This window comes from Perca flavescens, chromosome 19 (assembly GCF_004354835.1).
Source record: "Perca flavescens isolate YP-PL-M2 chromosome 19, PFLA_1.0, whole genome shotgun sequence".
Taxonomy (NCBI): domain Eukaryota; kingdom Metazoa; phylum Chordata; class Actinopteri; order Perciformes; family Percidae; genus Perca; species Perca flavescens.
The window spans coordinates 4,881,865-4,907,402 of NC_041349.1; the positions used below are offsets into that span (position 1 = coordinate 4,881,865).

The window sequence follows — 25,538 nt, forward strand, 5'->3', positions numbered from 1 at the left end:
TAGCGCGGGATCTCCTATATCAATTTAATGGACGTCATTTTTTCATGCTCATCTGTTATTGGCCAAAACACGTAATATGGTATGATGCTCCAAGGGAGGACATCCTCTCTAACCAATCAACAACCAGGATACAAGATTGACAGTGCATTGGTCCAGTTATAATTTCCGTCATCATGTCACTCTGAGTTTTTTGCACTTTGCTGCATCAGTCAAGAGAGACTTGGCCCTCTTTTCTTTGAATTTTTCACATCCACCTTTCTCCTTACGTTTTCTAATAGCCATTGTCACGTCTAACTCCTCATTTCCACAGCATGCATAACGGCTGCGGACCGACTCCGCTGCGTGTCTGCTGTGTGCTGCTAAATCGGGGCCAAATGTTTTGTTCATTTGAAAAAAATATATATAGTTGAAAAAATAAAGCTTGAAATTGAAAATTTAAGTTTTGGTCAAAACTTGGAAAAAATAAAACCATGTATTCAAACTTAAAATAAGTGTACCAATTTTTCTTTCAGTTTGAATAAAATATAGATTAAATTCTGGAATTATTTTGAATAAATTATAAATTTTCATTTTTCACTTTAATATTTGTTTTCAGTTCCACATTTCATGTTTTCAGATTCAAAACTTATTTTTTTACGCCTTCAAATTTTTTTTTTCGGTTTCAAAATCTTTTTTTTTTTGTTTTCAGATCTGTTTTTCACTTTCAGATAATTTTTTTCGGTTTCAGACTTTTGGCCCTGATTTTGCGTGGGGGGCGTGGCTTCAACTCAGAGGGGCGTGGTATTATGAGTGACAGCCTAACAACGAAGGCAGAAGACTCCTCTGTCATGTTGACTTCAGGAAATGGTGTTACTGTGAGAACTATGACTGAATGCTTTCTATCCACTATATACATGTGATGTTTACTTAATAAACTGATGCAAGTGACAAAGTTCCATTTAAAAAATTGTATTGGACAACACATGGTACCAATTACACTATAAGAGCAATAAACTGATTGTGCAGTTCGGCAGGAACAATGACTTCTCCCACTTCCATGTATGACATTGAATGTAGCACCACAGTATTCACTCGGCAGTCAGCATAGCGTCCGCTCCGCCAAGGCAACCTGCTGGCGCAGCCCACAGGTAAGACATGTGAAAGATATTAGCCTTTTTGAATAGATACTTTGGGACATTATCCCGCAGTGGCATTTTTTGTCATTAACACATAAAGGGAAAATAGGTGGACAGCTGGAAATGAAGCATCGCTAGCACAAAAGTTAGCATTAACTAACGTTAGCTTCACACTAGCTGGTGTTTTTACACCAATTTTAGTGTCCAGCTCAAGTTTTTGACTTTAACGTGTAGTGGTCTTTGTTAACCTCTGTTTGTCAGAATGACCATAACTCGACAGTGGCTGCCTGCAGCCAGACAGCCTTATAAATGTAAAACATTATAGATAACTAACATTGCTAGTGTTACCTTTTCATGGTTAGTTTAAACAACATAACTTGTCCTGGTCCGCTTTGTTAATCAATCAATCAATCAAAGCTTTTATTACGGACACACATGGTCCAGAAAACAGACCGTAAGACATACAAATACAAAAAGACAAGTTAGTGTATTCTGATACTTAAGTTAGGCTGTGGTAGAAGCCTTCAAAGTTTGCCCACTTGGCATATTTTGTAAGGCATAACTGTCATGCTGTTACATGTAACGTTATAGTGTAAAACGTAATTTATCAGGCTACAGCATTAATGTAAAGTCATATTTGTCTACTCTATAAAAGGAGACCTTCTTCACTGCAGCCAGTGTCAAGTTATGGTCATTCTGACAAACCGAGGTTAACAAAGACCAATACACGTTAAAGTAAAAAAAACTTGAGCTGGACACTGAAATTAGTGTAAAAACACCAGCTAGTGTGAAGCTAACGTTAGTTAATGCTAACTTTAGTGCTAGCGATGCTTGATTGCCAGCTTTGTCCAGCTGTCCACCTATTTTCCTTTTATGTGTTAATCACAAAAAAATGCCACTGCGGGATAATGTCCCAAAGTATCTATTCAAAAATGCTAATATCTTCACATGTCCTACCTGTGGGCTGGTGCCAGTGAATACTGTGGTGCTCTAAGTCATACATGGAAGTGGGAGAAGTCATTGTTCCTGCTGAACTGCACAATCTGGCACAGTTTATTGCTCTTATAATGTAATTGGTACCATTTGTTGTCCAAAACATTTTTTAAATGGAACTTTGTCACTGGCATCAGTTTAAGTAAAAATCACATGTATATAGTGGATAGAAAGCATTCAGTCATAGTTCTCACAGTAACACCATTTCCTGAAGGCAACATGACAGAGGAGTCTTCTGCCTTCTTTGATAGGCTGTCACCATAATGCCACGCCCCTCTGAGTTGAAGCCACGCCCCCACGCCAAATCAGGGCCAAAAGTCTCAAACCGAAAAAATATCTGAAAGTGAAAACAGATCTGAAACCGAAAAAAAAAAAAAGATTTGAAGCCGTAAAAAAGATTTGAAGCCGTAAAAAAATAACTTTTGAATCTGAAAACATGAAATGTGGAACTGAAAACAAATATAAAAGTGAAAAATGAAAATTTATAATTTATTCAAAATAATTCCAGAATTGAATCTATATTTTATTCAAACTGAAAGAAAAATTGGTACACTTATTTTTAGTTCAAATACATGGTTTTATTTTTTCCATGTTTTGACCAAAACTTAAATTTTCAATTTCAAGCTTTATTTTTTCAACTATATATATTTTTTTCGAATGAACAAAACATTTGGCCCCGATTTAGCTCCATATGTGCTCCGCCGTCCATCAATACCCACCAGGTCCAGATTTGTTGCGGAACGGCTGCGGCCGTGACTGACAGCTGTAGTCACGAGGACCCACAAGTTTCACGAATTCACAAATTTCACAAATTCACGTAGACTAGAACCACAAAACCAACAACCGTTTGTTTCCATCCAGAGGACTAGATGGGAAACAACTCTGTGCTGTGTTTTCAAGGTGTAGTGCAGGGAAATATGATCCCCCGTGAGCACTGTGTATTTTATTTTGAAAAGTAACCGGATATTTATTTTGTTTCTGTGCTCCACTTCCTGTCCCGCACTATCTGCCGTGTGCTGAATTGCTGCGGAGCTCTCCGTCGTCCGTCAAAAATAGAAGCTCTGCGTATCTGCTGCGGAGGGCGGCGGACTGACGGAACTGGGACGGAGTAGAGACGGAGTAGGGACGCAGACGTTCCGCAGTCAGTGGAAATACACACATTGACTTTAATGGAAACCTAATGACTCCTTCGACGTTGGAGACGTTTCGCAGCCGTTCTGCATATAGTGGAAATTGCCGGTAATGATGTAGGTCTCTAGACTGGGTAAAAAATGGCCTCACTACTGGGTAAACCCATAACAGTGTATGGGTAAACCCCAGCCTGATCTGCTGGCGATTTGATTTCGCCCTGATGTAGGCCTTCTCTTCTTCCTCAGTTGTTTTTTTACACGTAGCATATAAGTGATCGTATTAGCGCCCCCTGCTGTTGGCTGTTAATATCACTTTATTAGACTTTTTTTGTGCCAAGGGTTAGTGTCAGCTGGACGGCCGTTCTGGGTGCTGCCGAGCAGTGGATGGAGAGCTCCGCTCTGAAGCCATTGTTCTGTAACATTACTCCGGGCTGGAGCCACAGCAGGAGTAACGTTACCGTGACTACAGTCTGACCTGACGTGCTGCTCTACACTCCTCCGCACCGCTGGATCCCGGACAGACGACAGACTGCTGCACGGCATGGAGGATGTGTTTGGGTCCAGGGACACCAGGGTGGTTCTAACGTTATATTATAATTCATTAAATATTATCTAAATAACATGACAAGGATTTCGTGAATTGTAATCATTAATTTAACTCTGCAAATAACCAAAACCAGACTAAAATTAGTAAAATGTAGTAAAATGAAATCAAAATAAAAGGAACTGATTAGAGGGTCCGAGTTTTAAACTGATTAGGTGTAGTGTTTTCATAACCCTATGTGTACTTCTAGCTTTGGTTGCTCCTGACAGTAGGCTAGGCTACACACAGCTACAGATTTGACTCATTGATGCCCGGAACATGTCTGATATCTTAGAGCATTTTGATGCCTCCTCCTCCATATTTTTTTTCCTTTTGGGTCTGACTTTCTCAGCACCACCTTTCCCTTTTCTGTTTTGGCTTTCCATCATTAGACTCAGACACTGTCTGTTAACGTTACCGATAAACTTCCAAACGTGACGAGGAAAAAAAAGAGGTGTTCGATGGCTTTACGTTATAGGCTGACTGAGGGGCCGCTTACTGATCCCCCTATATTTCTGAATATCATAGACATTGTTATTACCTGCACTTTGTTAGTGCTTTCTGATTAGCCTGTGTCAGTAGGGAGTTGGATGTAGAACCACAGGGTTGTTGGTTCAAGTCCCCATACGGACCAAAGTATGGTGGTGGACTGGGAGCTAGTGATGTGCGGATCGATACTAAAGCATTGATATTTACGATCCCAACGTCTCCTGCTCTAGTATCGATTCTCATATAAAAAGATCGATATTTAAACTCAGTAATTTGGAGTGAGTTTTTATGTTATCATAAGTAACTTGTTGTCACCAGAAAAGTCTAATTATATCCGGTTAGGGGAAGGAACTACTTCTCCTTCCGCCGGTCAGTTGTGTGTGCACAGCGGCTCTGTGACAGAGCCTGCCGCTGCAGCAGCCCTTCTATAATTTCCCGCTACGAAGAAGATTGCAGACTGCACAGGAGTGTGTGGAAAGACAGTGAAATACAGTGGTAACACTACAAACCTCGCTAAACATCTGAGTCATAAGAGTGAATATGATTGATAGGTTTGGTATTCATTCTGATGTACATGTTGTTCATCCTTGGGCAGACGTGTCTGTATGCTCATGGTTGTTCCAGTGTCATGAAAGTTTGTTCACTGTTTGAATAAAGCTGCACTTGATTTGTAATCCTCGGACTGGTCGTCATCTTTGAGGTCTCCCAACATCATTTCTGAATCATCACCCGATATCAATGATGATATAATATAGCGTCAGTCTGAGGAAGAGGTCCAGGGCGAAAAGACGCCAGGTGCTAGGGCGAGACATACTTCAATCAGTGAGTCATTTGGCAGCAGCGGCAGAAGTTCTCCAGGTACAGGGAGATAGCGTGATAGTCGCGTTATCACTGACTGTGGGAAAGTTATTCACGCTGTTAAGGCTTTTAGTTTTTTAATGTTCAAGAGTTCCCCGGAATCCCAGCATTCTTACAACAAGCTAACAGAGAGCAGTTTGTTCTGAGATTTTCTTTATAATTAAATAATATGAGAGTAGTTTATTGTCTTGTCATTATGCAGCTATAATTTGGAATTGGTAAGCCTACAGCCTACTTTTTTACTTTACTTTAAACTAGTTGTCACATCACACTACAAATAAAATACGTAAAAAGTATTGGTATTGGTATCGGCAATACCAGCCTGGGTATTACTTGGTATCGGATCGAATAGGAATTAAGTGGTATCACACATCACTATTGGGAGCTGGAGAGGTGCCAGTTCACCTCCTAGTTACTGCCAAGGTGCTCTTGAGCAAGGCACCAAACCCCCAACTGCTCGGGGCGCCTTTCAATGGGCAGTTCCCTCACTCTGACATCTCTCCATTAGTGTGTGTGTAGCATGTATAGGTACTGAGCATGTGTGTGTGTAATTCAGGCCTGTTTGCAATAACAACAGAGTGAAAACATTGTAATTTCAGCAGGCAGCAACTGCACACCAGGCCGCTGGATGGTGTTGGTACAAACTTGCAATGTATAACTATTATCAGACCGGCCCTCGTGGCCCCGAAACACTACCAGCCCACCAGGAAAAGTCCTGACTCTCCCGAATGCCACTCCGCTACTCTCCACTGATATACCCCTGCAGGTGACATGACTTTGTGTTGTGTCTGAAGTCAAAGGTTAACTTAACTAAAGGACCTCTTTCCTGTCATCTACTGGAGAGAAAACTGCACAGCCAATACACTCCAGTCAAAGAGGAAGTGGGAGGGTCTTACTGCTCTGACAAAAATAATTCTAAGTGTTTCTGGTCACATCACCAAGAGGGAGAATGAAGCAAACATGTCTTCGGCTCCGTAAGTAACTCTGAGCTGATCAGATTGCAATCAATATACTTATTAATGATGAAGAGAATACTTAATGAAAATGAAATGAAAATGAAATGAAAATGAAATGAAAATGAAATGAAAATGAAATGAAAATGAAGATTACCCAAACAAGGTCATCTCTTTTGAATCTCTGACCTTCTACTATCACACACAAACATACTGTGTATACTAGTTATAGTTATAGTTATAGTTAGAATCAACCAGTGTATATTTTCTGACGTGGATCTTGTTTATCATTTTAGTGTTGACCTCATTGCTCTGCTGCAGAACAAACTCAGGTTAGTAAAATTATCCAAAGTCTAAAAGTGATCGGGGTTAATAGTAAAGTCTGTTGAAAAGATTGGTATTTTTTGTTTTTTGAAAGAGACATGCTGAAAAAGGGTTCAAATGACAAATTATTTTTAAAATAAAATGCTACTTCACACACAGTCTGGATATTTTAGTTGAGTTAGTGCCTTTCTGCTCACCGTTTCTCAAATTATATTTGCATATTTTATCAAGTGTAAGTAATTCTTCATTATTCTTTTTTCGATTTTAGAAGGATTTAATATTTGGGGTTCACCATAACATGTTTGGGTCTTGATCTAACTAATTAATGAAGTGAGCTATTGCTTTTATAAAACGTTTTTAAAGTTACATCTGTAATGAATGTAATGTATGCTAAAGGTGGTTCAGTCTATTTTACATTAGCCAAAAGTGAAATCGCCCCCTCGTGATTAGTAAGAGCATTCTGCCCTTTGATAAGTTTTGATTTTAGTAAAAACAAGAACAGCTTAACACGAAAAATAAAAACCTGCCATGTTTGAATTCATAATGTTTACAGAGGGTCTCTGTTTCGGTGGCGTTACGTTACAACACAGTACACAGAGCTTGCTGAGACCGATCATTTGTATGTGATTAGTTAAGGAGTATTATAAAATCCACTTCCTCTCACATATCACGGCAGTAAGGCTGCACAAATGAAACCAGGTGACATCCTTTACTCTCAAACTGGGACAACAACAAATACAACGGGATTAAGAAGGCTAGTCTAAACATAACTGCTGTGTGCATGTAATAAATCTTTTCTGTTTTTATATTTGTTATAGGCTAGGCCTACTTATTAGCTACAGGGCCCTACAGTGTAATGTAATACAAGGATAACCAGAGCTTTTCACATCTTGACTTGTACAGGCCAGAGTGGCTGGAGAGATTAGCTGGAGCCTAAAAGTCAAAAGGAACGTTAAAGTGGGGATATTACCGTTTTTTTGCAAAGAAAATTCAGAGAAGTGCACAGGAGGAAGAGGAGGAGGGAAATGAAGAAGGAGAAGGCAGTAAACTGGAGAGACAAGGAGGGGCAGAGCAGGAGAAGACCACAGAAGGAGATGCAGAAATAAGTGAAAGAGAAGAGAAAAAAGAAGAATTGGCTGTGAGGGATGAAGAGAGGGACAGAAGTAGGGTGTGATCAGGAGGAGGCAGATGAAAATGACAGGGAGGAAGAGGATAGGCCTTCATATCAATTCATAGGCAATTCCCCTTGGACCACATGCTATCCTTTTAGTCTTGTTCCATAGAAATTGTAGTACAGAAGGATAACATGTCATGTCACTCAGTAAAATGCCTTTGGCTATTTCTATTCTGTTGCATAGGGTTAGGTATGCAGATGTGCATACACTATATAAATAGATTATCTATTGTTTTACAGTTTTTCTGCAGTTTTACAGTTTTTCCTTTATTTGTCACACAAGTTATTTACATATGGGGTTTCGTTGTTAAGTCTGCCAATGCCAACCTGCCAAGACTTTTCGCCACCCCATGTAAAGTTTTCTAGATCTGCCACTGGCTAGCACAGACTTGGAATTCTTTAGCTGTACACTAAAGAAAGTCACCCAATAAACTAACTAAGACATGGAGGTAGAACAGCATTTCCCATGTCCTGCAAGGTAAAATCACTGATTTTGTCAAAGGAATCTGCTGGCTTTGAAGAGATCAGAGATAACAGCTTCAGTTCCCTGTTGTAAAGGGCTGGTGAAGCACTGAAAATATTCTAAATCTAGTGTAGCCTACACGTAAGGAGATACTTGGCTGAATTCAAACCAGCTCTGTGTCATGGCAGTCTGTGTGTGCTGATTAACAGCTTCCCTCTGTGGCTCCGGCTATATGTTTTTTAGTCTTACATTTTTTTTTTTTCTCAGGTGCGGAGTGAACCTTATTGTGCAAAGGACTTCATAGGCATTCTATGTGGTTATTGTATCATTGTAATGAATTTATGAACCAATCAAATTGCTTGATTTGAGCTACCCGTTTTATAACTGTAAATATTTCTGCACTTTTGCAGGTTTGGGCTTAAGAACTTACTTACTATAACAAGAGTTCCAGTTTCATTTTAAACCAGCTTTGAAGTAGCAAAAAACTCCAAACTCGTGAAATCATCAACGCTATAGACCCAATCACAGTGTTTGTTTTTCAATAACTTTCGGGTAGAAACGTCCTGTACATACAATTTAACTGGGCTGCAAATGTTTAGCTTGGAGAGCTAATTTACCTGTTGGGCCACAGACTTAAACTCAAAAACTCAGAACAGAAAAAAAACATTTATTATTCTGGTAGGACAGAAGACACACAAATATCTTTAAGAAATATGTTTGAAGAACTCCCTGCTGGATAACAAATATAAGCATCTTTGGAGTACTGTGTGACTGAATCAGGCAGTAAGATACAGGGAACGGGAAAACTCACGCAGAACATTTTTCAATTTAGCTCTAACCTTTTTTAGTCTGTTTGGCAAATACCTCCATACAGTACCACGGCACTGCAAACGTAGCAGCTAGCAGATAGTTAAACTTAATGTTGGGATGTGGTCTTTTTCTGACATTTAATTTAGTTTTGCTGAAAATACAATAAATTCCCTCCAGCCTCCCTGACTGTGAGTCCCAGCAGATCTCAGATGTTTAAAGATGAATCTGTCTCTCTGAGCTGTGAGGAGGACGACAGCTCTGCTGGATGGACTCTGAGGAGGAACACAACCAGAGAAACCAGGACTCAGTGTGAAGATGGCTGGGGAAGATCTGCTGGTTCTTCCTGTAAAATCAGCTTCATGGTCCCCGGGGACAGTGGAGTGTACTGGTGTGAGTCCAGAGAGGGAGCAACCAGTAACAGCATCACCATCAATGTCACTGGTAAGATCAGACTGTGGAGTCAGTATTGATGAAGCTGTGTGTGAATGGATGACATGCTGTAGTTTGTCTCTGTGTTGAGGTGGACCAGTGATCCTGCAGAGTCCTGTCCTCCCTGTGATGGAGGGAGAAGACCTCAATCTGACCTGTAGAACAAAGATGTCCTCCAACCTCCCAGCTGGTTTCTATAAAGATGGCTCTTTCATCAGGAATGAGCCTGCAGGTCACATGACCATCCACCATGTTTCCAGGTCTGATGAAGGCCTCTACAGGTGTCACATCAGCAGTGTTGGAGAGTCTCCACCCAGCTGGGTCTCTGTCACAGGTGAGGAGGTTCAAGGTCATTCTTCAAACTAGGCAGCTTTAACACCTACAGTTCAATAGACTTTGGAGTTTTGGGGTCATCATTTTTTATTTGGTTCTTCTTTAGTCGGTCTTTGAGATGATGATGATGATGATGATGATGATGATGATGATGATGATGTGTGGTCATTGTAGGTTATGGATCTGAAAGTTATCGTCACTTGAATCATTTACAGTATACATCAATAAATTGTGTGCAAGGTGGAAATTGATTTGATTGATTGATGATTTTTGGGTCACTTCCTGTGTGTCTGATTGCGTTCTCACATGAAGTGACCGATATCTTGCGCACTTCGAAAAACAAACAGAGACCTCTGTATTCCAGTGACCAAATATTCTGACCAAAACGCTCCAGGGTTCAGTTAACACGGACCAAACTGCTCAGGTGTGGAAGCAGCCTAACACACCGTCTGATATTAGATATTTCTACCTCTAACTAGACCAAGGGAATTCAATTACAAACATGATACACAACATTGAATTTAAAACATAAAAAAGGAGGAACAGTGACATAGCTGAACATGTTATCTACTTAGTTTTATTTCTGTGCTTTTAATTAAATATTTTTTTGTTCATTTTAGAGAAACCCACGACTACAAGTCCTCCTACAACCTCCACTACAGCCGTCACCACCTCTGGCAAGTTGTAACAAAACAAACAGTAGGCTACATATCATATAGGAAATATATTATATATTATAATAGAATAATTAATAAGACAATAACAACCTTAACTAATGAAAAAAAAGAGTGCCAATGTGTAAAAAGAGCTAATAACATGCATCCAGTGCAATAGTCTTTCATAAAGAGCTGTAGATCACAAGATGAGAATAGAGCTGTTTATGGTCTAAAGTTTTTAGTTTTTTTTTTTTTTTTTATTTAACCAGGAAAGTCCCATTGAAATTAAAAACCTCTTTTTCAAGGGAGTCCTGGCCAAGAAGCAGCAAAAGAGTTACAAACATACAATACAATTACATATACATTATGAAAAACAGTTACAAGGGATCGACTCAAGTGTTCTCAATCTGGATTTAAAAGCGTTCAATGAAAGTAATTCAGTCAATTTCCATTCTTTTTGCAACATGTTCCATGTTTGGGGGCTGAGTGAACAAAAGCCCTTTTTCCCAGTTCTGTACGGGCAAGTGGAACAGCGAGCAACAAAAGATCATTCGAACGCAGACAATGAGAGCCAACACTCCTCCGTGAGATTAAGTTACAGATGATGTAGGATGGCAATAGACCAAGCATGGCCTTATAAATGAAAGTATACCAGTGACCCAGCCTCCTGGAGGACAAAGAAGGCCATCCCACTCGAGAATACAGCTCACAGTGATGGGTCAAGACCCTACAATTAGTAATGAACCGCAGAGAAGCATGATATGCAATGTCAATCTTATGGAGACATTTAGCAGAGGCATTCATGTACAACAGGTCTCCATAGTCTAAAATAGATAAAAATGTTGCATTAACAAGGCACTTTTTTGCCTCAAAAGAAAAACAGAATTTATTATGAAAGAAAAAGCCCAATTTAAGTTTAAGCATTTTCACAAGATTATCTATTCTGAGTTCAATGAGCACCTGATTACATCATCATCACTATCTACAACAGTCTGTTGTAGGACCGTACAGCATCTCATTTTCCATAGTTTAAAACAAACATACATACATACACACGATTATTGGTATCAGTTCCTTGTGCTTATCTGATCATACTTCATCTATGATACAGTACATGACAGATTTAATTGAAATATCAAAATTTACACCAGTATGTCCCAGACTTCTTTTGCTCTGTAGCAGTCCATTAAGAGATGCTGTTGAGTCTCATCACCGTTGCAGTGAATCATTGGGCATTGTGTTGTTGTTACATAGCAACTCCAAGACATGACAGCTCTGACAGCAAGTCTGTTTACAGACATCCACCATCTCACATCATGAATACTCTCAGAAAGGTTCTTATTTAAAAAAAAATTCAAAAGTTGGGTTCCTTCATTTTATGTTATATATTTATAATTTATATACCCACCATATTTATAATCAATTTTGTTTTTAAATCATCTTACTAGGAATTCCAGGCCATTCCAATCTATTTGAAGGTTTCCATGTTTGTACATAAAATCACCATAAATCAGGTTATAATCTGGACCTTGTCTGGCTCTCCCTCTCCTTTTTCTCCACTTGGAGCAATCACCGACCCAGAGAGCATTTCTTGAGAAGGCTGCTGAAACAATTTTAACAAAAGCAATATACATTCTTACTCCCATATCCCCCCATATTTTTTACTTTTATACATGATTTCTTTTTGTTAATTCTCTAGTTGTACCCCAAACTTAATTTACACACTGTTTATTTAATTTAATTATCATTTTGTTAAATGGAGGAAAGATGTTTGCTAAAAATAATTAGTGTTTTTATATTCCCATTTTTTTATTTCTTCTTTAACTTCACATAGTTTAGTCTCCCAGTTTCTTTCACTATAGTTTCTATTATATATTGGTCACACCCAAGATTTTAATTTCATCTTTTACTTTAATGTTGATATTACGTTTGTTTTCTTTCCGCTCCGACAGAACCAGAAGCTAGTTCATACAAGTTCTGGTGGTTAGTTAACACATCCATCTCCATCTGTTTTTTTATTACAACTGTGACGTCGTCTGCATAGGTCTTTTTTATCAGATATTTATTCATCATTTCTCTCAGTGTGTAGAGATTGTCCCATATTAAACAACCTTTTATGGCACAAGTTTGTTCTTTTTCTATAATTTCATCTGATATATAATTTCATCTATTCATAATTACTTTGGCTAATATTTTATAATTAGTGTTCATTATAGTCTATAGTTATCAATGTCATTTTCATCACCTTTCTTATAAAGTAGACATATTATACACTGATGAAAGGATTTCCCCATACAGCCACTGTTCAGACCTTCAATATACATCTCTGTGAAGACATTTAATACTTCATCCATATTTAACTGACAAAACTCTAAAGACAGACCATCAGGGTCGGGACTTTCATATTAGATATTTCTACCTCTAACTAGACTAAGGGAATTTACTCAATTACAAACATGATACACAACATTGAAGTTAAAAGTCTAAAGCTTCATGTAAAAAGGAGGAACAGTGAAATAGCTGAACGTGTTATCTACTTACTTCTATTTCTTTTTAACTTAATTAGTTTAATTTTAATTAAATATATTTTTGTTCATTTTAGAGAAACCCACAACTACAAGTCCTCCTCCAACCTCCACAACCTCTGGCTTCAACAGTTCTTCCTCTCCCCCTCCCCCCACCTTTCCTCCTCTTCCCCTTGTGTTGGGGTCTGCCGTTTCCATCGGTGTTCTGGTTCTCCTGGTTGTCCTGGTTCTCCTGGTTCTACTGGTGAGACACATCCGTAGGAAACCCAAAGGTTAGTCTCAATAAGACTCATATTTTGCTGCAGTTCCAAGTCAACATTTACTGTTGATATTTTCACTTTCAGAAATGGAGTGAAGTGTTCAAACAAATGTTTCTTCATGTCAAACGTCTCTTAAGATTCTCATGAATCACTATTCTGTTGTTGACAAACCATCCTCACCACGAGGGCCCTTTAGCATGTCACAACATTCCTCATGTTTCCATCTTTACGGATGTCTCTTTAATGATTAAATTGATTGAAATTTATGTTAACTTTGGTTCATTTCAGCAGCTGAAGTAGAAGCTGGAGATAATGACGTCACATACAGTGATGTCACAGTGTTACGTAACCTGAAACAGCCAATCAGACGGAGCAGAGGTAAAGAAGTTTTTATTGATTTTCAGAAGAAACTGTGTGTGTTCTTGTTTTAATGTCCTGAGAGGACATTTTGGGAAAAGAGCATTTTATAAAATAGGGATATTTTAAAAAGTAAATCAATGTTTTTAGTTCACAACAGTCACACTGTAAGATCTATTTTAGTAAATAACAGGGTGTGTTCTGCTTTCCATGAGAGTCTGGGTGTGTTGTACCCTGTGGTTAAACAGCTCTAACAGCTCTGTGGTCGTCCAGTTTCCTCTTTCTCCTAGCAAACCCTTCAGCTGTGGTGTGGAGTGTGGGTCTGCACACGCTTCACTGCAGGACTGTTAATAAAACAAAGATCATATAAATAAATTATAAAATTTACATTTATTAAATTTATTTATGATCACTTACAATACACCTCTGAGGGTCTGGGAGTCTCTAGACCTCGTTCAGACCTTTAAAATCTGATCTGAGTGACCTGATCACTAGTAGACAGCTCTAGGTGGGTGTGTGTTCTCACCTGGCAGCAGAATCTTTCTCTCTGTCTCTCCCTCTCTCTCTGTCTCTCTGTCTCTGTCTCTCCCTCTCCCTCTTTCCCTCTCCTCCTCTCTTCCTCTTCTCCTCTCTCCCTGTCCCCCTCTCTCCTTCGCCCTCTCTCTCCCTCTCCCCCTCTCTTTCCCAATCTCCCTGAAAGTGTTAGGCCTCCACCTGAGAGAGAGAGAGAGAGAGAGAGAGAGAGAGAGAGAGAGAGAGAGAGAGAGAGAGAGAGAGAGAGATCATCAGACCATGGTGAACGAAGTTGTGAACAGATTAGTATGTAGTAATGTGTTGAGTATTAAACAGTTGGGAGTGTAGAGGGAATGAAAAGAAATTGATAAGGAGGTTTGAGTTGTGTTAATATATTTACTATTTTGTTTAAAAAAGGGTTAGGGTTAGATACATATATAATTATTTATTCATCATTTGCCCTTAATTTCACTTAAGCCCATGCCCCACAAAATGTCTGTGTCCGGCCCTGTTTCTGTTTGCATACAGGCTGGTTGTGTGTTTATTAATGTCAGTTTTTAGTCTTCTTATCATCAACTAAATCATACATTAGAAACTTGCTGTGAATTGAAAAAAGTGCTGCCTACAGTCTGTTGCACGCAGGAGTCGTGCTATGTTACTGCTGACGAAGACCCGCCATTTCCTGATTTTGCCATTTCATAATGAAAGCATTTAAATAAGAAAATAACGGGGGGCTTTTATTGTGAAGAATTTATAGGAAATGAAACCATTTCACAGCCGCTGATTTGAGTTAGCCAGCTTTCTCCGTATTAAAAACAATGCTGTGTAACTCTGGCAACGCAAGACTAATAAATAACTAAAGGAGATGACGTAAGAGCAGGAATATCTGGAGTAATATCCTTCATATTGGTGAATTCTGGGACATTTTACTAGAAATAACGTTACTGTATACCGGTGGCTGCCTTTTCCAATGAACAATACTGCAGAGAGCTCCCAAGAACAGCAGCACAGTAACAAAAACACAGACACATCAATAACAGAATGATGTTAACATCCAAAACACACGATTTAGTGGTAAATACTTTGCGTAGTTCTGCTTACAGTTGAGTAGGCGGCCCTAATGTGTCCCAGGACACATTCCTGTCCTCACTGGACACATGCGACCTAAACCACCTCCAAATGTGGTTTTTAAAATCTGATGTCAATGCCCCCGAGTGTTTTCAGCTGTACTTAGAGCTGTCCTCTTGTGATCTGATCACTCAGATCTGATCTAAAAGCCGGTTAGAAACAAGGTGCAAGAGACATAAATCTCTCACTCAAGCTGTCAAGTTCGTGTTAGGCAAATATATTGATGGCGCCATAACAAAGATACTCATCTAAATCTAGTTCAGTATATCTCTCTCCGCGGGAAATTGACACATTATTTCAAGTGTTATAACCAAGTGTTGTTTGTGCGACACCCTGACATGTTGACGCTGTGACTTGTTCCTCCTGTGGTCAACATGTCTCTAAATTAGAACACCTCTGTTAGCGTGAAGTCTATTTCACATGAACTGGGTTCCCATTTAAGCCCTGACATTGTACTTCCCCTTATGTAGACTTTGACGCTTGTGTCTTAAAGCTATATCCGGAAATTTGCTGATTAAATGTATCAACTATTAGGTCCTTTTTTATACTATGGAAAATAGTATTATTGAATGTAAGTTAAATAATCCATGTCATGTCTTTTCCAGAGAGTGATCCTGCTGTGAGAACAGAAGACGTCTGTTACGGACAAATAGTGATCAAAGACAAGAAGACAAACAGGAAGAGAGGTACGGCTGCTCTTTTATGTAGATTATATCTCTAGAAACATCTGTTAGAGGAGAACACACAACAGTTCAGCTGCTCACTTTCTATCAAACAGACATAAGGAAATAGTGACTTTATTAGGGACTATTTTCATTAGCGTATTAATCCTCATCTGGTGCTCTAGTGAGTATTTGTGAATGAACTACAGTGTGTGTTCATGGTGATGAAGAAACATGTCATTTAGTGCAACAGGGACCATCTTTACATGCAAAGTATTCTGGTTTTTGCCCTTATTCTGAAAAAGACATTATTCCTCTAAGCTAGGCTAATAAATCAATATTCCACTACTATTTCTGTTTACATGCAGCCAAATAGGATCTCCCAACAAGGAACAATCAGAGCTCACAACAAAGACAAAAACCAGCGCTGGTTAGAAACCACAGCCATCACCCCCCCCCCCCCCACACACACACACACACACACACACAAACACACACTTCTCATGACCTGGGTCAGGAGGTCACAACAAAGAGCGAGAAGACACCATGTTACATGTTTAAACAAAACTTATTACATAATGTTGAACCAAAACCTAGGACATATAACCATAACCTAACTAAACCATGTTGGGCCTGTAGAGTCAGCCAGAGCAGAGAGAGAGAGAGAGAGAGAGAGAGAGAGAGAGAGAGAGAATACTGCAGCTTATATATATATATATATATATATATATATATATATATATATATATATATATATATATATATATATATATATATACACACACACACACACACACACACATATATATATATATATATATATATATATATATATATATATATATATATATATATATATATATATATATATATATATATATATATATATATACATATACACACACACACTATACTATACTATACAGTCCTGATATTAATAAGGTCATTTCTTTTCCAGAGAGTGATCCTGCTGTGAGAACAGAAGACGTCTGTTACGGACAAATAGTGATCAAAGACAAGAAGAAAAACAGGAAGAGAGGTACGGCTGCTCTTCTATGGCTCCATCACTAGAAACATCTGTTAGAGGAGAACACACAACAGTTCATGCTCACTTTCTATCAAACAAATAGTGACTTTAATTTTAGGGACTATTTCCATTAGTTAATCCTCATCTGGTGCTCTAGTGAGTATTTGTGAATGAACTACAGTTGGCGATGAGGAAACATGTCATCCAGTGTAACAGTGACCATCATAACATGCAAAGTACTCAGGTTTTTTGCCCTTATTCTGAAAAAGACATTGTTCCAGCCAACACCCAACCTACTACTAAAATTACTACTAATATAATTACTATTGTGAACCACCAATGTTCGCACACACATGCACGCACACACAGAACACACTTCTCATGAGGTCACAACAAAGAGGGAGACAACATGTTAAATGTTTAAACAATTTGTCATTAAATTAGATTGAACCAAATTAAACCAAAAACAATATCTAAATTGACTATATAACATTGTGTTAATGTTCATATTTAATTTAATTGTGTTTTGTCCGATAATATTTGGACAAATTCTATGTTGAAACTTTGGCAACACTGTTATTGAAACTTCCATGCCAATAAAGTCCCTTTGAATGTAATTGAATTGAGAGAGAGAGAGAGAGAGAGAGAGAGAGAGAGAGAGAGAGAGAGAGAGAGAGAGAGAGAGAGAGAGAGAGAGAGAGAGAGACAGAGACAGACAGACAGAGAGAGACATCGTGACTTGTTCCTCCTGTGGTCAACATGTCAGCTTATCTTGCTATAAAATAAAACAAAAAAACAGCTCTGTTAGTGTGTCCATTTCACATGAACTGGGTTTCCAGTTTAGCCCTGACATCAGCAGGCTGTACTTCCCCTTAGTGGACTTTCATACTTTTATACGTTTTTGTTGGTTTTGAGGGGACTCTCAGGGGCCGTGTGTGCATTCTTGTTTTTATATCCCAGTGAGGACTGAGTTTTGAAGTGCCATTTTATATGTCCTATATTATGCTCATTTTCAGGTTCATAATTGTATTTAGAGGTTGTACCAGAATAGGTTTACATGGTTTAATTAAAAAAAAAAAAAAAAACATACGTTTGTGGTACTGCACATTGCTGCATCTCCTCTTTTCACCCTGTGTGTTGAGCTCTCTGTTTTAGCTACAGAGTGAGACATCTCACTGCTGTTCCATCTTTGTTGGGAGTCGCACATGCTCAGTACCTAGGTAAGGACTACTAGCCAGTCAGAAGCAGAGTATGAGGGCGTGCCCTGACAGTACCTAGGTAAGGACTACTAGCCACTCAGAAGCAGAGTATGAGGGCGTGCCCTGACAGTACCTAGGTAAGGACTACTAGCCAGTCAGAAGCAGAGTATGAGGGCGTGCCCTGACAGTACCTAGGTAAGGACTACTAGCCAGTCAGAAGCAGAGTATGAGGGTGTGCCCTGACAGTACCTAGGTAAGGACTACTAGCCAGTCAGGGTATGCCCTGACAGTACATAGGTAAGGACTACTAGCCAGTACCTAGGTAAGGACTGACTAGCCAGTCAGGACTAGCCAGTCAGAGCAGATGAGGGCGTGCCCTGACAGTACCTAGGTAAGGACTACTAGCCAGTCAGAAGCAGAGTATGAGGGCGTGCCCTGACAGTACCTAGGTGAGGACTACTAGCCAGTCAGAAGCAGAGTATGAGGGCGTGCCCTGACAGTACCTAGGTAAGGACTACTAGCCAGTCAGAAGCAGAGTATGAGGGGTGTACCCTGACAGTACCTAGGTGAGGACTACTAGCCAGTCAGAAGCAGAGTATGAGGGTGTGCCCTGACAGTACCTAGGTAAGGACTACTAGCCAGTCAGAAGCATGAGGGTGTGCCCTGACAGTACCTAGGTAAGGACTACTAGCCAGTCAGAAGCAGAGTATGAGGGTGTGCCCTGACAGTACCTAGGTAAGGACTACTAGCCAGTCAGAAGCAGAGTATGAGGGTGTGCCCTGACAGTACCTAGGTAAGGACTACTAGCCAGTCAGAAGCAGAGTATGAGGGTGTGCCCTGACAGTACCTAGGTAAGGACTACTAGCCAGTCAGAAGCAGAGTATGAGGGTGTGCCCTGACAGTACCTAGGTAAGGACTACTAGCCAGTCAGAAGCAAAGTATGAGGGCATCACACATCTCTGGTCTTCATACAAGGAAATGAATTTGGTGACGTACGTGGTACGTCATCCCGTTCTCACTCCTGCTTGGTCATTGGCTCTCAAGAGTCACATACTGATACAAAGTCTGGCACGTGGGACTGCTGGGATTGGTTGAAGTTGAAACTCTGGTTACTGGTCAAATTTGCGGAAAAGTTGCGCTGATTGGTCAAAATTGTGAGTCGCAGCAAAGTCACGGTTATTGGTTGAATTGGCGCGATCGCGACATCGCGAAATCCTGGACGGACTGAATACTGATTGTAGTAGGAGTTTAAATAATCAGTATACTTTTTGTATAAGTAGTAAATATACTGCACAGTCCTGGTATTAATAATGATATTTCTTTTCCAGAGGGTGATCCTGCTGCAATCTACTCCGGAGTGAGAACAGAAGTCAAGAAAAAAAACAGGAAGAAAGGTACGGCTGCTCTCCTACAGTGTGTCTCCATCACTAGAAACATAACCCTTGTGTGTGTGTGTGTGTGTGTGTGTGTGTGTGTGTGTGTGTGTGTGTGTGTGTGTGTGTGTGTGTGTGTGTGTGTGTGTGTGTGTGTGTGTGTGTGTGTCTGTTAATAGTGGCTAGTTCATATCTGGCCTCGCCGCTGTCCAGTCTCTCCTGATAATGGACACCTCGTATGGCATTAACCCTTACTTGGTTAAATACTATTTTCCAGACTGCGTTGAATAATCCCTTTATTATTATAGAAAAATATTATTAACCGATATGTAGGCTAATGCAGGTCACACCAAGACCTGTTCCCATGGCGTCGGCATGAACAGCGAGCATGTCCCGGATATTCTTTAATTAGCTTAGACAAAATATTGTCTTTTTAGGAATAAGGGCAAAAACCGAACAAATGTGTGCATGTAAACATATTCAGCTATGGGTTTTAAACAACAATCTTCTTCCTCTGTGCCACAGTGTCAAAGATATATCAGGCTTCAATAAACACGCAATACTTGTGAGATACATTGGCTGTTGTTTTGAGTCTGAACATGAGAATCATTGACAAGACAAAACATGTAAAATAACATTGGAGTAATACTTTAAGACGACAATAGACTAAAAATCAAACGTAGAATGGGAATCCTGTCTCAAAGTAAGATTTAAGTTTGGATATAAAAGAGGAGACGGACTCAGCAGACCAAAGATGCTTTCGTTTTCTCCGTCTCAAACTGACCATTAATACAACTAATAATAGCAACGTGTTTTCCACTGTGATGTAAAACCACAGCAGCACCTTCCTCCTGTTGATACCGGTAAACTGACACTGGTGAGGTTTATCTCTATTATCTCTGCAAGCAGCTTTGTGGTCGTCCAGTTTCCTGTTTCAGAAAAAGGCCCTCTGCCCTGCTCTTCCTTTGTTCACAGCAGGTCTAAAAACCTGCAGACATAAAGGCCATAATAACTCTCATAATAATTCTACATTAACAATAATCTTACAGCAGTATAAATAGTATTATATCCAGAGAGAGATCCAGCTGCAGTCTCCTCAGCAGTGAGAGGAGCAGAAGACGTCAGTTATGGACAAATAGTGATCAAATCAAACAGGACCAGAGGTACAGCTGCTCTTTATTTCTCAACTTTCAACTGAGCCAGTTTCCAGTCTTTATGCTAAGCTAAGCTAAGCTAACCACTACCAGGTCTGTACTGAACATACAGAAAATGAGACTGATAATCATCCCCTCTCACTCTCAAGAAGAAAGAGAATAAGAGGATTTGCTACAATATGTGGGAATATCATGAACTATTCCTATAAATAGATACAAAAAGGACAAAAACACTGACTGCGTTTACATGCACATAATATTCCGGTTTTTGGCTACTGAAAATGTAAGTGGACTGCATTTATATAGTGCTTTTCTAGACTACTCAAGCACTTTTACACAGCACTACAGGCACCATTCACACACACACACACACACACACACACACACACACACACACACACACACACACACACACACACACACACACACACACACACACACACACACACACACACACACACACACACACACACACACACACACACACACTGTCACACAAGGTGCCACCTGCACATCACATTCACACAGGGATGTCACGATACCAAAAATCTAGTAGTGGGTACCGATACCACCAAGAGCCTGGCATCACCACACAGCTACAAAGTATTCACTTCTAAGCACCGACCTTCCGTTTGGTAGACGACCACTCTACCACCTGAGCCACAGCCACCTTAATTACATAAAGCACCAATATTCAATATCCCTGTTTACATGCAGCTGTAAACACAGATTCTGAATGTGCAGTATACATGTCCAAAGACTGCTTCTAAAACCTGAATACAGACATATCACCTCTTCATCGAAAAATGCTATTTTCAGAAAAAAAGGCCTTATTTTGAAAACTCAAATAGAATATGATGTTTACATGACATTGCAATAGTGTAATATTTACATCGTTTATATATATCTTCACACGGTCTTTTAAAATTAGTCTTGCAGTCTCTGTCTCTTATTAAAGACATGTCTGAGCTAACTGCCAAGATAAAAGCAGGAAGCAGTTGTTCTTCCTCATTTTATTTTAATTCAGTATTTTGACTTCCTTCTGCTTTTTACTTCTCCTTTACTTTTCTGATAAAAATATTGTACATTTTATTTTCAATATTCTATGTTTTACCTTTGAGATAAAACAGCACTAATGTGTTTTGAAATGTATGCATAATATTTCCTCAATTTGTTCATGGACTGGATTATGACATTTAACCTGCGATGGTCTCTGGGCTTAATAAAACTACCCCCCTTATCTAGACGTATGAAGGGAGCCAAACAAACGACTGTTGAGAAACGCTGTTTGTCTGCTGATGGAGTTTGTCTCCAATAGTTTCTCATAATGTTTGTACTGTTTGTGTTCAGAGCCTCCAGCAGAGCCAGAGGTCCTCTACGCCTCAGTGAGGAAGACCTGAACACCATCACACCAGAACAACCAGTGGAGTCCAGCCGGCCTTTTGCTGGTCCCCAGAGACCCTCACATCTACATCTGGATAGCCCTGGTGTATTTGTCGGAGATTTTAAACCTTTGCAAGCACAAAAAGGTCAGTCCAGTCATCCAATCAACTGGCTTCAGAAGTCCCAAGGTCGAGGTACAAACTGTGCGGTCAGCCCTATGTTTCCACATTTCTAAGATTTTTCTTAAAATTAAGGTTAGGGTTATGTTTGCAATTAAACAAAGAGATGGGCGCATCAGATTTAGCTAAAAGCTACATTCCATCTGTAGTCCATTGCTACTGGATAATGAGTTGGGTGTAATTGGCTACCAAATTGGGAGAAAGGGGGATACAATCTGATACATATTTATAGCGGTTAGATATTTTAACCTACACTGTTAACCGTTGGATATTATTCTTGTCTTCTATAATTTTTTTTTTTTTTTTAACATTCATGTATTGTGAAATTGTGTCTCCTTATTAGGGTCTATTAGTCTACTAGTCCAGAATTATTTGTTTGTTTATTTGTCTGTTAGTTGTGTATTGTGTTCGATTGCTGTATGGTTGGTGGCAAACCAGTTTCCCTATCGGGATTAATAAAGTTTTTCAATTCAATTCAATTCAATAAAAAAAGGAAATGTGGGTAATTTGGGAAAAAAAATCTTAGAAATGTGGGAACATCATCACACCATTACAGACCCCCTAACCTCTTTTGAAATCCAAACTTAAAACTTCTTTATTTAGAATGGCTTTTAATGCACAGTAGCGTTGCAGCATTTTCCCTTTCTTTCTCCTGTTTTTATGCAACAGTTTTAGATTTTACTGTATTCTATGTTTTATTCTTTTTATTGTATGGTACATTGTTTTATTATTGGTAAGCACTTTGGATACTTGTTGGTTGCTGTGAAGCACTTTGTGAATAAATGTTGATTGATGTTAAGGTTAAATGAGCCTAATGCAGCTACAAAGAGACAAACACCTCACATTTTAAGCATGTTAGCATTCTTTAGATGCGTTTCGTTCAAACAAATGCTTCTTAAATAAGTCATAGTGTTTCATATGTTGCACAACCAGCACATATCTACTGAACAGAGTCTAATGATAATAACTATTTAATGATATTTATATATTGCATTGCAGCTGGTTTCTGTGCAGGATCAATAAACTCTGGTGTCACCGGTTGTTTTCCTCGTGTGGTTCTGTGGGTTTCACATCTGACAGATGGAACATTTGTTCTGGTTGTGGCTAACCGATCAACACACCGCAGACTATAAACATCAGCCAGCGGTTGGAAACTATTACACGAAACACAAACAGCTACAGAGCAGAGGGTCTGAGGTGTGATTCTGTAGTCGGTGAAGATTCAGTCTGTACAAGTTTACATACAAGTTTAAAAGTCACAGAAATCTTCAGGCCCATATTTTTATAGGTCATTATGAGCAGATATACAGGATTTTTCCACACCAGACATATTCACTGTTACACTATGACTGCTTTACATATTTCACCGGCAACTTTTGATAACATACAAGCCATCAGACGGCACACACACTTCCATGGATACGTCCCAATTCTTCTAACAGATGGTCACGTTAATAAGAACACAGCTAGAAGTTAATACTACAAGTATGTTTGTTCCAGAATAATGAAACTGTTTTAATTATCTGAAGCCACGTGACACAGCCAGGCCATACATCCTTATTATCTTCCCTCTTGGCACATATTTTTGTATTTAAACTGTAGGGGTGGAACGGTACACAGAAGTCACTGTTCGGTTCATACTTCGGTTCAGACATCACAGTTCGGTACGGTACAATGGAGGGAAAAGCAAAACAAAAATGCAGAAGGCAAGTTTTTTTTATTGTGCACGTCTCAGGCTGTATCACCTAGTGTCATACAGTCTGTCCCCTGAGCTAGCTGTCTCGGGCTGTACCACCTAGTGTCATCCAGTCTGTCCCCTGAGCTAGCTGTCTCGGGCTGTACCACCTAGTGTCATCCAGTCTCTCCCCTGAGCTAGCTGTCTCGGGCTGTACCACCTAGTGTCATACAGTCTCTCCCCTGAGCTAGCTGTCTCGGGCTGTACCACCTAGTGTCATACAGTCTCTCCCTGAGCTAGCTGTCTCGGGCTGTACCACCTAGTGTCATACAGTCTCTCCCTGAGCTAGCTGTCTCGGGCTGTACCACCTAGTGTCATACAGTCTGTCCCCTGAGCTAGCTATCTCAGGCTGTACCACCTAGTGTCATACAGTCTCTCCCCTGAGCTAGCTATCTCAGGCTGTACCACCTAGTGTCATACAGTCTGTCCCCTGAGCTAGCTGTCTCAGGCTGTACCACCTAGTGTCATACAGTCTCTCCCCTGAGCTAGCTGTCTCAGGCTGTACCACCTAGTGTCATACAGTCTCTCCCCTGAGCTAGCTGTCTCAGGCTGTACCACCTAGTGTCATACAGTCTGTCCCCTGAGCTAGCTGTCTCAGGCTGTACCACCTAGTGTCATACAGTCTGTCCCCTGAGCTAGCTGTCTCAGGCTGTACCACCTAGTGTCATCCAGTCTGTCCCCTGAGCTAGCTGTCTCAGGCTGTACCACCTAGTGTCATACAGTCTGTCCCCTGAGCTAGCTGTCTCAGGCTGTACCACCTAGTGTCATACAGTCTCTCCCCTGAGCTAGCTGTCTCGGGCTGTACCACCTAGTGTCATACAGTCTGTCCCCTGAGCTAGCTGTCTCGGGCTGTACCACCTAGTGTCATACAGTCTGTCCCCTGAGCTAGCTGTCTCGGGCTGTACCACCTAGTGTCATACAGTCTCCCCTGAGCTAGCTGTCTCGGGCTGTACCACCTAGTGTCATACAGTCTCTCCCCTGAGCTAGCTGTCTCGGGCTGTACCACCTAGTGTCATACAGTCTGTCCCCTGAGCTAGCTGTCTCGGGCTGTACCACCTAGTGTCATACAGTCTGTCCCCTGAGCTAGCTGTCTCAGGCTGTACCACCTAGTGTCATACAGTCTCTCCCCTGAGCTAGCTGTCTCGGGCTGTACCACCTAGTGTCATACAGTCTGTCCCCTGAGCTAGCTGTCTCGGGCTGTACCACCTAGTGTCATCCAGTCTGTCCCCTGAGCTAGCTGTCTCGGGCTGTACCACCTAGTGTCATCCAGTCTCTCCCCTGAGCTAGCTGTCTCGGGCTGTACCACCTAGTGTCATACAGTCTCTCCCCTGAGCTAGCTGTCTCGGGCTGTACCACCTAGTGTCCTACAGTCTCCCCCTGAGCTAGCTGTCTCGGGCTGTACCACCTAGTGTCATACAGTCTGTCCCTGAGCTAGCTGTCTCGGGCTGTACCACCTAGTGTCATACAGTCTGTCCCCTGAGCTAGCTGTCTCGGGCTGTACCACCTAGTGTCATACAGTCTGTCCCCTGAGCTAGCTGTCTCGGGCTGTACCACCTAGTGTCATACAGTCTCTCCCCTGAGCTAGCTGTCTCGGGCTGTACCACCTAGTGTCATACAGTCTCTCCCCTGAGCTAGCTGTCTCGGGCTGTACCACCTAGTGTCATACAGTCTGTCCCCTGAGCTAGCTGTCTCGGGCTGTACCACCTAGTGTCATCCAGTCTGTCCCCTGAGCT

At 40.4% G+C, this 25,538-nt stretch overlaps 1 protein-coding gene and 1 long non-coding RNA gene across 2 annotated transcripts in view; both read left to right on the forward strand.

The window, feature by feature from the left end:
- Window positions 1-5,923: 5,923 nt before the first annotated feature.
- LOC114574062 (low affinity immunoglobulin gamma Fc region receptor II-like) overlaps window positions 5,924-25,538 on the forward strand; it is a 392,591-nt gene continuing 372,976 nt past the window's right edge. The window contains exons 1-8 of the mRNA XM_028606365.1: window positions 5,924-6,142; window positions 6,418-6,453; window positions 9,070-9,333; window positions 9,413-9,655; window positions 10,275-10,331; window positions 12,913-13,107; window positions 13,384-13,473; window positions 15,699-15,779. Coding sequence (XP_028462166.1) covers window positions 6,118-6,142; window positions 6,418-6,453; window positions 9,070-9,333; window positions 9,413-9,655; window positions 10,275-10,331; window positions 12,913-13,107; window positions 13,384-13,473; window positions 15,699-15,779 — 991 coding nt within the window. The 5' untranslated portion in view covers window positions 5,924-6,117. The remainder of the gene's footprint in view (window positions 6,143-6,417; window positions 6,454-9,069; window positions 9,334-9,412; window positions 9,656-10,274; window positions 10,332-12,912; window positions 13,108-13,383; window positions 13,474-15,698; window positions 15,780-25,538) is intronic.
- Window positions 16,712-21,877, forward strand: LOC114545309 (uncharacterized). The gene is made up of 3 exons (XR_003690877.1): window positions 16,712-16,794; window positions 19,310-19,375; window positions 21,859-21,877. It is a non-coding gene; the product is annotated as an uncharacterized LOC114545309 (long non-coding RNA).